The sequence below is a fragment of the Lethenteron reissneri genome, chromosome 23 (genome assembly GCF_015708825.2).
Source record: "Lethenteron reissneri isolate LAM-NWPU_2019-01 chromosome 23, ASM1570882v1, whole genome shotgun sequence".
Lineage (NCBI taxonomy): Eukaryota > Metazoa > Chordata > Hyperoartia > Petromyzontiformes > Petromyzontidae > Lethenteron > Lethenteron reissneri.
The window spans coordinates 18471187-18485159 of NC_083801.1; the positions used below are offsets into that span (position 1 = coordinate 18471187).

Consider the following 13973-nt stretch of genomic DNA (forward strand, 5'->3'; position numbering starts at 1 on the left):
TGTCAAAATCGGATGACTCAGAATAAGCTCTGACCTGGCCCGCCGTTGACGCTCTTTTAGCAAGGGTTACATCACCTGGTTTTGTCAAACAGGGAATGCTAAAATACTTTACAAAAATGTATCTATCAAATGTGTTCCTTCCACTAGTGGCAAGGTGTGTTCACCATGGGCCCTGGTCTTCGGAAATACCCCCCCCCCCCTGTCCAATTTCCACCCTCTTTGTAGCCACAACATTTTTTGTAACTTTTTTTTTGTTTTAATAGGTAAGGCCCACTGAGTTATGTAGCCCTTTTTCACACGTGACCTGACCACAAATGATAGCTGAACGAAATGGTTTTTGACGTGTACATTTATGGCAACAAATATTATAAACACATGTTTAGAAATGTATATGGAAAATCGGAGGGCTCGGAGAAAAAAATCCACGAAACCACGGGAAGAGAAAACATGCAAACTCTAAATATAGAGTTGTCAGGGCTGGGATTAGAATCCACAACCTCCTGTATACCAGGTGAGGTAATTAACATCTCGCCACCATGGCGTCCTTGAAACCTTGACCCTTCTGACTTCTGGTCCTGTGGGCTATGGTGCAGTAGCACAGCTTGCACACTCGATAGCTATTCCACTGTCTGTCTACCACACGGTGGACTTCATAACACATTTCTGAGTGGTCCGTCAGCCTCAATGTTGAGTGAGCTATGCTGGGTGAGTAAGTGAAAGGTTTATTCTTTTCTGTCTAAGCCTAAACTTACCATCTAATAGAAGAAGAGCACATGTGTAAACTTGTCGTTATCATAGCACGGTTATAACACAGAACACATTATCACTGTAATATTATATCAATAGGTTCACGTGTTGTACATATGGGCGTTGTTATATGTGCATTTCGGCTTTGCTGTATAATTTATGGAAACCACACCAAACATCTAAATATCTAGAAATGTTGAAATAAAGGGCAGTTGAGCTGAAACTATACAGGAAAATAAAATTCGAATCAATCTTCAATTGTCTAAGGAGTAGAGTGTTCTTTTTATTTTCTACATTGCTATGACAAAGCTATTTTATTAGTTCATGTGGAGAGACAGACGTCGGGGGGAGACATTATTTGCTCATCTATTTTGTTAACTTATATTCTCCCCAATTACGCTAATGATTATTTTGTGTTGCGTATGACCAACTTTCATCAATTTGGCATCACGATGGTGCAAACCAAAACAATTATTGAAGTATATTTATTTAAGGTGCCTAAACTCGGATCGTTTGCTTCTCACCGAGAGCAGTAAAGTAGCAACGGAGTTTCGTTGAACCGTCTTAACTGTGATGAATCAACGTAACGTTATCTCGTCATGTGTAAGTCTTGACGGAAATTTGCCACGCTACATAGGCACAGTACGTGCTCTTCCTACAGATACTCGTAACCAAATATCGCCCTGTAACAGACACCGCAAAGAGAAGCGTGTGGGACATTGCTGACTGCGTAGCTCTTAGATGTACGCGATCATCGCTGGCGGTTGTGAAAATTGATGGTGTGCAATAAATACGGTTATTAAACGTTGGAGTTTTAATCGTCCATCGGCCTTGCCGGTCACGGCGTGAGCCTGCCCTGGGCTCCGTGCCCTAAATGAGAACACTGTCTGCCAGCCAATTAACCCCGTCGAATGTTCCACGGTAAACTACTTCTCCCACAAGGCCGAGCGTTTCCGAAAGACACCGTCCAATGATTCCTACGTTTATTCGAAAGAAGACAACATCCGCCGCAAAGTTAATATAACAAGCGGATGGTGATTTTCTTAGTTTTACACTTAATTTTAAATGAAGTCGCTCTCAAAAGCATTAATAGCCAGTTGTATATATTGTATTATGATGCTTACATATAATGGATGTATTGTCGAAGCACTAATAATGATGATTGTCATAATGGTTCTATGTGTGTCGCAAAAGTGGTCTGCATATGATATAAAAACATCAGCAGTTTGCCAAAGACCTTAGTAGACACAAACTAACTTGTTATATTTAAATGCTGTCTCACTAATTTACACAGTTTCTTGTTTTATAGTGCATAATTTCACACACATTGCACACTTTATAAAATACTTTTCTTTCGAATCTTCACGTCCTTTCAACTAAATTCACTCCTACCGTGTCCTTTGCTTCATTCTGTGATTTAATGCTTCTATACCTCTACTTACAGGGTCTTAGAGAGATTGCCAAATCAAGCTAATGGCTACAACAATTATATTACAGGGTAAAAATGTATTATTACGTTCCACCCACATCAACCACATGGCTACAAAACGCAAATTACAGTAATGTCAACTGCGCTAAATGGTTTATTAAAGCCAGCGGCTATTTTTTCTCCACTGCTAACATGATAAAAATGTTATTTGCCGTTTTTTATCAGTTGGAATATGTACCAACTTTCATTTGAAATACAATCGTAGAACATATGGAATATTACTTGCCGTTTCGAATAACCACCCTACCACAAGGGGCATGTTACTGGCATTGAACATAAATACACAAACAACGATGCCTCTCGTCCACGCTTTGACCCAATTCATATAATCGTTGCAGCTTACATCTCGATGCATTTACATATAAACGTCGTGTTTGAACTTGTCTATTAATGAACGGTGTTTTTTTTCTCTCGTGTAAATAAATACACATTGGAATAATTCACAATCCTTCCTCAATCCAGTGTCAATTGTGGGAGGTCGATTTGACCATACTGCACCGCGCTGATTGGTGTGAGCTGTTGAAGGGGGAGCCCAGGACCTGTTCAGATATAAACTCGTGATTGATGTTAGCCGTGGCCGGGAATCTCACCAGGTCGCCGGGGTCATAGCGCACTGAGCGAACTCCTGTGCCACCACGCCCCTCGTGTTCAGTGCCTAGATTATGGTCTACCAAAAAGTGAATGAATGCCATTTTGTTGCAAAGCAGAGGTCGCAAACGGGTTTTGATTCCTTACCCGTACCCGGCCGCACCAGGGTCGCAAACGGGTACCCGTACCCGTACCCGGCCGTACCCGTACCCTACCCGTACCCGGCCGGGTACGGGTAGGGTACGGGTATCGGGTACCTGATTGCAACCTCTGGGATGAAGCCATGTTGCAGGTGCAGGTGGGTTGATTCTAGGAACTTGAATTGAGATGAGACAAGACGTTGGGAAATGATTGACAAACAGTTACTCACCAGTGACTCACGGTCTACCCGTACCCGGCCGCACCAGGGTCACAAACGGGTACCCGTACCCGGCCGGGTACGGGTAGCCAGGTATCGGGTAGGGTACGGGTATCGGGTACCTGATTGCAACCTCCGGGATGAAGCCATGTTGCAGGCGCAGGTGGGTTGATTCTAGGAACTTGAATTGAGAAGAGACAAGACGTTGGGAAATGAGTGACAAACAGTTACTCACCAGTGACTCACGGTCTACCCGTACCCGGCCGCACCAGGGTCGCAAACGGGTACCCGTACCCGGCCGGGTACGGGTAGCCGGGTATCGGGTAGGGTACGGGTATCGGGTACCCGGTTGCGACCTCTGTTGCAAAGCACTACGATGTTACTGTCTTGAATAGGAAGACTAAGGTTTTGTGCAATCGACACCAATTACCGCTCACAAGACAGATTCGGGGAGCCTGACTGATCAGTAACAGACAGCCGATTCCACGCTCAAACGTAAACCTGTCCTTTGATAAACCAGTATATATCATACACTTGGTAACCCAGTCGTGTGTACACAACACAAACAGCATCCCAAATTACTGTATAAATAATGTGTATACGTATGCATTCATTTTAGAGCTGTGCAGAGCAAAGTGTGCAATCACTTTTGATAATATTGATTAAGTAAAAATATTCGCTCAATTATGGTAAAAGTCTACTTCACTAGCTCAGCATAACTCTTTTTTATTATTTAATTAAATTAGCACATTGCTTTTTGCAGTCATATTTTATTGTGAAAAGCATTCATGTATTTTTATTGCGGTATTAGGTAATGCACTGAAATTAAAATGGCAAAACCATAAAAACCGTCCTCGAAAGGATTGTGATGAAAAGAAAAGGCGACTGCTGATGGTGGTGGGCGCCGTTTGCTTTGGTCAAACACCAGCAAGGGGAGAGAAGGCAATGTGTAGCTTTACAGGGCGATCACTTGATATTTCAAACATACGCACTCACCCGCGCGTGCACACACACACCGCTCTAATATGCAATTTATAGTCCGAGTAATCAGTTTTAAGGCAGTTGTAAAAAAACAACAACACTCTACCGATACTTTTTCTAGATTTAATTGATTTTGATTACGAATGGTTCAACTAAAATAGTAGTAAATGCAATATTACCACGTGTAATCACAAAGCATTACCTTCTTTTCAACACTCATTCAAGTTACAATTCAACATCTACACTATTATACTCTCCCCGGCTGGCCACGTGTTGATGCATATCATCAGTTCAAGCACGCAGGGAGTAATCTATTTATAAAATAGTGAACTTTTTAATTTCCAGTTCACCTGAAATGTATCCAATCTTGTCGTATCTCAGCAGCTCACAAGAGTGGGAGGCTAGTAGGTGCTAATTGATGTTTGGTTGAGTGACCGCCAGGGTTCATCAGGTCGTCACCCATCCAGAAAAACAGAGTGGAGGAGCCTGGCCAGGCGATGGCTGTGTGGCAACTCGCCCACTTGAGCCAAGCACAATATTTTTTGTTATCTGTGACCTGGCCACAAACGAAGTGGCTTATCACGTGGAAATTTATAGCAGCCGAATGCTCCAAACGCATGTTGATTTTACCTCTGTATGTAAAAACCGGAGGACCCGGAGAAAAATTCACACGACCACAGGGAGAACATGCAAACTCCAAATATACAACACATCAGGTCGGGATTGAACCCACAACCTCCTGTATACCAGGCGAGGTAATTAACATCTCGCTACCGTGGCGGCCCAGGACCCTCCCGAAAAAATAGTTGAGGCTTTCCTGGATAAAGAAATCAACAACTCTGCGTGTGTGAGGAAACAGAATTTCACGCACACGGCGGTACAGGCACTAATGTGTATGGCACACTGACGGATGAAATGCTTGCGCGCATACAATGGCATTTTCAACATTTTATTTTAAAGACAAATAGTTTAATTAAAGCAATTAAATGTCACAAGGTCAAATAATGTGTTTCTGATATTATATAAAGTGGCGACGGCTTGGAGAGGCCTTCATCCAGCAGTGGATTGATCATGGCTGACGATATGAATTACACTTTTTTTCAAGAAAGAAAAGTATAAATGAAGGAAAATGTAAATATCTTGAATAAAGTTTGATAGAATAAACAAACAAACCGATGTCAATGTTAGTCACCCGCTGTTAAGATTCCTATACAAGACCATACTTGGACCTAGGCAGTGATATGCCATTCGGTGTTGACAGATGTCCCCGGATCCCTCCCAGAAATGAAGAGGCAGCCGAGATGAAGCGTACGCAGCTCGCGATGGAGAACCCTGCTTGTGGCCGCCACCGCGTTGCCTGTCACCGCTGTCAGTGGCATCACGAGTGACCCCACGTGTGTCTTCCCCAACGCGACCCCACCCACCCCCTCTGCACCTCTCGCCAGAACCCTTACCACATCTTTCTCACGTCACTGCAAATTTTACCTGTGCTACCCCCCCCCCCCTTACCACCCTCTCCTCCTCCTCCCATCCAACACCACAACGACAACGTCATCCGCATTCCCCATCATCAGCCCTCATTCCTGCATCGCCCCACCTCTCCCGGCACAGGTTTGGACAGCTGCATCGGGCTTCATTATAGCTGGCCACATCCTGCAGCAAAGCCTCACTTCCTCGGCTCTTCCAGTCAACTGTTGTCGTTGAGCTTGCAGGAGAACAACGTGTGCGAGACCGCGCGCTCTGAGCATCCACAAATATCTTGGCATTTTTTGTTCCGATTTGACTCGCGTGCTGCGTTATTCGTGCTGTAGGGACGGAATCTGTCAGTGACACTCTGCGGTGTAATGTGCACTGTATGGCTAATTTGCGAAAGGACGCCAGCCTAATTTTCCTGAGCTCCGCCGTACGCAGCTGTGTGGCACTTGCTTTCTGCACAAACGGGATGGCTCACTGCCTGTATCGGTTACAATACTCCACGAGGGCCTTAATATTACCAACCGTGCCATTTATATGTCATTACAGATGATACAATACACCTTACAGAGGATATTACATTACTATTTTTAACTGGAAGATGGAATTACCCAATCGCAAATGATGCAAGTGAACGAATTAGTGTACCGCTATATGTGCAGACAAAGACAACGATCCTCCGTATACCCTGTAACCGACTATTGGGGCAAGTGCTGTTCGCGAGCACACGAGGGGGTGGGTGGTCAGCATCACGCCCTGCCACCTTTGTCTCTCCAGTCGGGAGAGATTGTACACACTGCAACCAGGTACTTATTTGGGGCTGAGTCGACCTAGGGGAGGCCCAGGACCGGTACAGATAAAAGTCACTGGCTACGCTACCGCTCCCCACTACGTGGATATTTTGAACTTTCTTTTCCTCAAGTAGATATGTTTACGGAAACAAGTAATTCACCGGCTAAGTAAGTTGTAGATTTGAAAAAAGTGCAAAGCAATGTTTCAGGAGCAAATGAGCCCACTTACTATATAACTTCTAGAATTAACGCTCGTTTATGACCCCACCACACATGCTATACTTCCTCACTGTGTACCTCTGCCATTAGAGCATAAATGTGTGTACTTGTTCTTCCTTTCTTAGCTTCTGAACTTCAGTTTTAATTGGAATATGTTAATTCCCCATTACTGACTCTCGCAGAATGATTTCACAATAATAAAAAGCATGACTCTTGCTTGCATAAGGAATTAACAAACTGCAACTTTTTAATGCCATTTCTCCAGAAAGGACAACATTGAAGTCCTTCATATGTGCCAATTAAAGTGTAAATTAATTACCCCAATATTCCAATTATCCATATTTATCGGCACACAACACACAATGATGTTGCAGCGATGTTTACCTGCGTGTTAAATGCTGTTACGCAAACGCTTTTGTAGATCATAACCGTGTTGTATGTGTCGCTTATTTCAAACACCATCCGTAATAAGCATTCCTATGTTTGCAAAGTTCATCTATTTATAAACTTCTTCAATAGGTTTAGCTTCTTCCATCGAAAACCATGCTCTACAAGATAAAGCTTACAAGCAATCAGTCAACTAATGTTTTAGGAGCTATACAAACTTACATAGTTACGGATAAAAAATAAGTATGGTATTAAAAAAACGATGCACAAGTCCGATCGCACAAAAACAAAAACACAGAAAGCATCAACACATGAACATGAAAATAAAAATTCAATTACCGGGGAAGAAATCTGTCATACTGCAAACCGAGCTGCATGGTTCTGCAGACTGTGCATGATAATGGGATATTGAATGTTGTCATTTTCCGTGCCTGTCCCGCGCTCGAACAGAATCGGCGAGTAATTTGTGGCGAGAGCACTGACCTTCGCTGCCAGTGCGTGTAAATTAAAGTTAATTACAGCGTCGCAGTGACACAGTGAACTGGGCTCCCCTGGGGACGCCTTTAATAGAATATTTATTTCTCCCATCTAATAACGAAGGTGATATTGACTCGTGCTAATTGCTGCCTCATTAATCCCAGGATTGCCCGGAGATTGGGATGACTGAGACGATTAGTAGTAATGCTTCTTTGTACGGCCCACCTCACTAACGCGTCGTGCTGCCGGGATGGGGGAGGGGAGTAGGTGCAGAAACTCGCTGCACTTAAACGCCGCTCTTCCTGCCATGCATGGAATGCCGTTCTGTTCAAGTGCGCCGCTAGAAATTAGAGGCAATGCACGTGAGCCTTCAGCGAAATCGCAGCCTACAATCGGTACCGCGCCACACAATAACGATGCAAAGCATATATGTCTATGAATGCAGGCGTATTGCTTCTTGATTTCGGTGTTGGTTAAATAAGAACTATACGAGCGAGAAGCCCTCGACAAGTGCTTCGTGGAAAGCCAAAACGCCGTAACTTCAAATACACAAATAAGTCCCGTCTGGTTTGCAGGCATTTTACCGCAGCTGCGTGTGGTGGAAGAAATGTTAAGAAATGTGCACAGGTTGAGAAGCGTGTGAATATCAATGTTGAGGCTCTTGTTGCTATTTTTCACATTACATTTCATTGTATATCAGTCATTGACTCTGCCTCAGCCAAATGTCAATGCATAATGACGTGAGGCTACGCCATTCCTGCACATACCACCACAGTGCTGTGTTAATTTTCAAATGACAATTGAAACTGTGATGTTCACACGGTTCATGTGAATGCGATATATACACACACACAAGCAGTAACCACTCCAACAGACACCGTGCTTAACTAAGCCAAACACACTGAAGGTGCGCCAAGTTTCACTTTTGCCACAACTCGCCAACACAGAGCGATACTTGGTGACATTTGAGCAACTGTTGTATTGGGGGGCAATTTCATAAGCATGCTACTTCAGTTACAGCAAAACGAAATGGATCGTAGCCATCAGCCAGTTTCTATCCACTGCTGATTGACGGCTTTCCCGTGCCGTTGGTATCACCTCGGCGTCGTGCGACGCCACAGGTCCATCTCGCTCCTGCGCATGAGCTGATCTCATCGCTCCATCTCGGCACGATTCTCTCCTTTGGCTGCCATTCTGTCACTCGCCATGTTCATCGGCCAACGTCTCTCTGAGCGAAATGCGTCCTCTGCCCCAGCCCGCTCACGTTCCCCAATCGTCAATGTGATGTATCGGATTTGCGTTTGTTCCCTGATCCATGAGTTGCTCTTCCTGCCTGTCAGTGCACTTCCAAGTACGTGTCTCCCATAACCTCCTCATGCTCATTCGCACCTTTTTCATCTTAAAAAAAATAAAAGTAGTGCAAATGACGAATTTATTGTCCAAAATTATAGAGCTTAAATTAGTAATGCTAGGCGCAAAAAAATAAACACCTACATGTTATCTCATCTGTCTGAAAGAAAAACAGTAAAATAGTGCACAATTGCAACATGAAAGTTGTCCAATATAACCTGAAAATGCGTATTACGGCTCACCTTTTAGATACATGTAATATACCATAATTAGCATGTTTCCTATAATTGTGGTATTACTATTAAATTTGTTTCCACAATTAATTTTAAAATGATGCCGCTTATTCAGGTGCATTAAAGCACAAAATTGGATAAACACCGCTTTTCAAAGTCGCATTCAAGTTACAATACAGTGATGCTACACGCTACATGCATCACTGCCGATGTTTTTTTTTTTATAGTTTAGCGATACAACACGTATGTGTCGTGTTCAATAAGAGTGTATCTCCTGTGATATAAAGAAAAAACCAGCGAGCATACGTGCCAACATCAAGACGGGGATGGTGAAACAACGTCAACGCTCAGGAATGAGGTAGGCTGATAAAAAGTGGGTCTCGAAAGTTAATAATACCTTTGAAAGACTATTAGACAAGCTTTATAATTACAAACATGCAATTATCAAGTGCATCAGAAGGAACAAACCATGAAAAAATCTTTATACTAGGGGCCACATCACTGACATAAATATGTTGGAAATATAGTCTCATACCCACAGTTGTATTTCAAGGCATCGACATACAATATTGTCCCTACGTGGTGTGAAAAAGTCTTGCTGTCGCCACTGTGAATCTCGCCCGCGACAAGCGTGTTTCACAAACCGCCCACAGTACTGCATGCTCATCTCGACATGGGCGCAGTGGTGCAGCTGTGAAGTGTGCAGGCAGTGCAGCTGCACTACGGCACCACATGCCGAACGGGCAAAGGTTCCAGGCGACAAAGAGAGGGTGATAGAGCGGGGGGGGGGGGGGCATTGCATTCCTAGCATCAGAGCCGATGCCAGGCAAGCTATGCTAGTAGCAAGCTGAGAACAAGTGACGGCACAAACATTTTACTCCACTGCAAATCGTGTGTGAATATAAAGAAGCTTGCCAGAGATTGTACACGCCCAGAAGGAGACTAAGTATGGGTCAAGAGCCCAGTGATTTATTTTTCATGTTGCAGAAGCTTGTATCTACAAATAATATATCCACTTCAGCTTGAAAGCCTGACATTTGATGTTAGATGACTGCAAAGCGGATACACCTCAGTACTTGTATTAACAATTGAGTGAATTCTATGAGAGTGAGATAAACCATCTGTATAAAATCACAGCACCAGAAGTGATTCTATATTTTTTGACATAGTATCCAGAGACGTGAACCTCGCAATAGCCCTACAATTATGAAACAAGAAGAAACAAAATAGAAATCCATTCAAAATAAATAATTGTAAAAGGAAGGACTTTGGTTGAGATTTTGGCTTAATAGCTTCAACCTATGACAAATTATGTTTTACCAACTCATCCCTTATTTTGGAAGAGTAAAGTTTGACCCATGGCTTAAAATAATCTTGGCTATTTATATTTCAAGCTAAATTTATTGAATCATTCAACCAACTTTATTACTTTACGCATGTGGTAATAATTAAGCATATGTTCATTGATTAATATATTTCTCGTGGATATGTTAACAGGCATAAAACATAGACATTAAATACTTTGCTGCTCCTGGACAATATTCACCCACGTACCTCTCTCTACATGCGCATTAAAAACGCTGAAATTAGTGAATGAACTGCTAAACTAATGACGACACTAACCACGCAACCTCCATTCCCAGGATCACCCGTTGTCATTTTCTTGCTGCTGCTGCTACATTAGTCACATTTCACGTCTCTGATTTAAAGGAATAAAACCTGTCATGTTGACTGCAATTGCCAATCCAGGTCAACTCTTTCATATGTAGGAACAGTAAGGTAATTTAATTAATTAATCTCCCTTGTCTTAGTCAATTTAAAATTTCAGGTTAATAGCACATAGCAGGATAATGGAGGTTAGAATGGATTTACTGTGGGTGAATTTCTGCATGGATGACCTTTCCTGCTTAGTTACCTGCACCAGTCGCCTGATATCAGAAGATTCTCTGAGTGTGCTGGAGCTTCATGGGAAACTAAATCAAGTTCCTCGCACCAAACAACACGCGGTACAAAACCTACAGAGTAATTTTCTTATATTTAATATATTTTTTAAATCCTATTTCATCTTGCGAAACAACAAAACGTTGAATTATAGTTGACATGTAAGCATGCATACATACACAACAATTTCGTAGATTATTTTCATTTCGTACAAAAATTTGCACAGGTTGCCTATTACTCATGATAATCCACTTTGTGTCTGCATTATGACATTCTCAAAAGCCCCTCACCTGGCTCTTCATTGCTGCCACCTTCGCAAAGAGGGCCTGCGATACCTTGGCGCGCTTCATCTCCTGCTGGATTTCATCGTAGATGATGGCTGTGATGCCCTGGCCCACACCATCTTCGATCTTCACGCAGTGCTCTAGGGGCATGGCAAACGGCTTCGTCTGCACACACACACATCATGACGGTACACGTACAGTTTACATTAACCTTTGCAAGATCCGTGACACGCACACATCATAATTGGGATCCATTCAAAAGCACGCACAACTTTTAAAACAAGTGAGGGAGATTTGTGTAGCATTTTTCAGTGCTTCAAGATGGCATTATTGTCAGTTATAGTGTTGCCATTTATTATTTTACTTTCATTTTTCGACTGGTTATTTTCCTTGATGAAGAAACATGAATCTTAGAATGTTTATTATTTTCATCAGACATGAAGTTTTAGGGTTATTATCATTACAACACCGAATGAAGGAATTACAATGAGACAATGCCACTCGACTGCCACGCCTGCATTTGGGGCAATGTAGGTTGAATATAATGTATCAATATATTTATAATTATCTATACATTTAATGAACAAAAACATTCAGTGAAATTATGGCTATTTTAAACATTGGAATTGGTTGGCTGAAATTTTCTTGTGTCAGCCCCCATTCTTCTCCTGTAATACTTCATTTGCTTTCTTAATGGTCTGTAACTGTAACAAGATGGATTATCAACACCTGTGTTAGCTTTCCAATAAATGTTCAAAGTAAAAAAAACACAATGTGGAGAGGAAACAGCATGCGCTACATTGCTAAATATATGTGAGAACCTACATCAATCAATAAGATGCTCTCCAGAAGGGATTCTCAAGTAGTTATTATACTGAGAATAATTTACAGCTGTTTGTCAGTCCACTGCTGGATGAAGGCCTTCGCACACCATGATCACATCATTGGGGTTTACGATCATACTTCACCACGTTTGTCAGTACGAGTTGGTAAAAAAAGGGGGGGGGGGTGGGGGGCTCCAGGACAAGTCCAGCTATCATTCGCCGGTCACGCTCTTAGTGGAGTGCCCTCACCACTGTGCCACCGCTCCAACCCCCAGAGGCAAGTGTCTGCAAACATCCAAAAGGGTCTGCAGGTGGTCTGCAAGGTGATGGAGAGTCAGGGATGCACAAATACAGATCTGCACGTTTGGCAAGCCCTTCCTATCCCCTGCTCGTCTGGCTCAACCAGTAGTATAGTCGTAGACGCAGGCTGCAATGTCCCCGTAAACGATAAGTGAACGCCATTTGCTATGACGAGGACTGCAGGGATTTTCTGCAAATTCAAGGGAAGATTCCAACGCCTAAGGGGTCTTCAACCTAACGAAGGTTTAACAACCTCTGTTCCACACCATCTCGAACGATCGTCTGTGTTCAGAAATCGGACAGGGTACCCACGGAGCGTGAGCGTGCACGTACCCCTCAGTGCAGAACTGTTCCGGCTAACGCGGACAGACATTCGTGCAGCTTTGGACATTTGTTCTTTAAGGCTTCTTTGCAGGCGACAGCTGTTGCTTGCAGTATGTTTGTCGCTGACAAGTCGGTCCTGCGCAGCATACCAATGAAGCATCCTCCGCACCTGCACCAGAAGAACTGAGGACTCTTCCTCAGCCTGTGATTATCTTTTATCCCCATTACCTGACCAAATTTGGAATGGATTATGACCCTTTGTTGACAAGAATCTTTGGCAGGCACCATTGCAAACGGGTGACGTGAAACTTTACGGTGTAGATTGCCGTCGTGCAGAAATTGCTTCATTTCTTCATGACAAATGTTTATCTGGCATCTGGTGACTTTTGCAGGCCTGAGCTCATCCTTTCTGGGTCCTGGACTGAGTTGTCTCTGTTGAATTTCAGTTTCAACAGAAGCCTCTTTCGGCAGTTGCCAAAATAAATGTCAACGAATTCATCTGATCACTAAACCCTTGCAATAAAATGACTTTATACTTTGCAGCATTGTGTACTCTGGGCTTCATCTAGACATAAAGGAGTTTCTTCTTGAGAGGAAAGCACAGTTGAAGATAAATGGTCGGCATCACACGGGTTGGCGAAGGTGCCAACTGTGGCAGAACACTCCCACTTGCAAGGTCATAAGTTAAAATCCTGGTCAGGGGTCCACATTGCCCAGCATAAACAACAAATTGTGCCACTTTGCAGAAGTCAACGGTGGTTGTTGTATGAAGAGACTGGTCTCTAATATGGGAATGTGGAATTTCCATCACCTGCTTGGGAGGTGAGCACAGCCACATGCTTGCTTGGATAAGGGGACATAGTTTGACTTGAGTGAAAGTAAGCCTAAGGGGACCCCATGCCCTATGGAAATTTTAGCACAGCAATGAACTGTGGGTTACGGGGCTCACAGGAGTGGGAGCAGAAGCGCTACCTGTGGTGAGAAGTTCCTGCCAGGTTGCATTATGCTGCTGGCCGCCATCACCCCGGCTGGGTTCATGTTCCTCTCGCGCTCCTCCTGGTACAGGCGGTCCCTCTCCACCTCGGGCAGGTTGAGGAAGTTCTGCATGGCACGAAGGTTCACCAGCAGAGACTGGGACGCCAGCTTTGGGTCCTCCTCCTTCCGGAGTATCTCAGAGAGCAGACCCTGAGACAGATGCAGGCATACG

The 13973-nt window shown here is 43.5% G+C and overlaps 1 protein-coding gene across 1 annotated transcript in view; it reads right to left on the bottom strand.

Moving 5' to 3' along the window:
- The window catches only part of LOC133346151 (DNA-binding protein SATB2-like), a 59394-nt gene that overhangs the window by 13915 nt on the left and 31506 nt on the right, over positions 1-13973 (bottom strand). Inside the window, 2 exon segments of the mRNA XM_061557600.1 lie at positions 11325-11483; positions 13739-13951. Coding sequence (XP_061413584.1) covers positions 11325-11483; positions 13739-13951 — 372 coding nt within the window.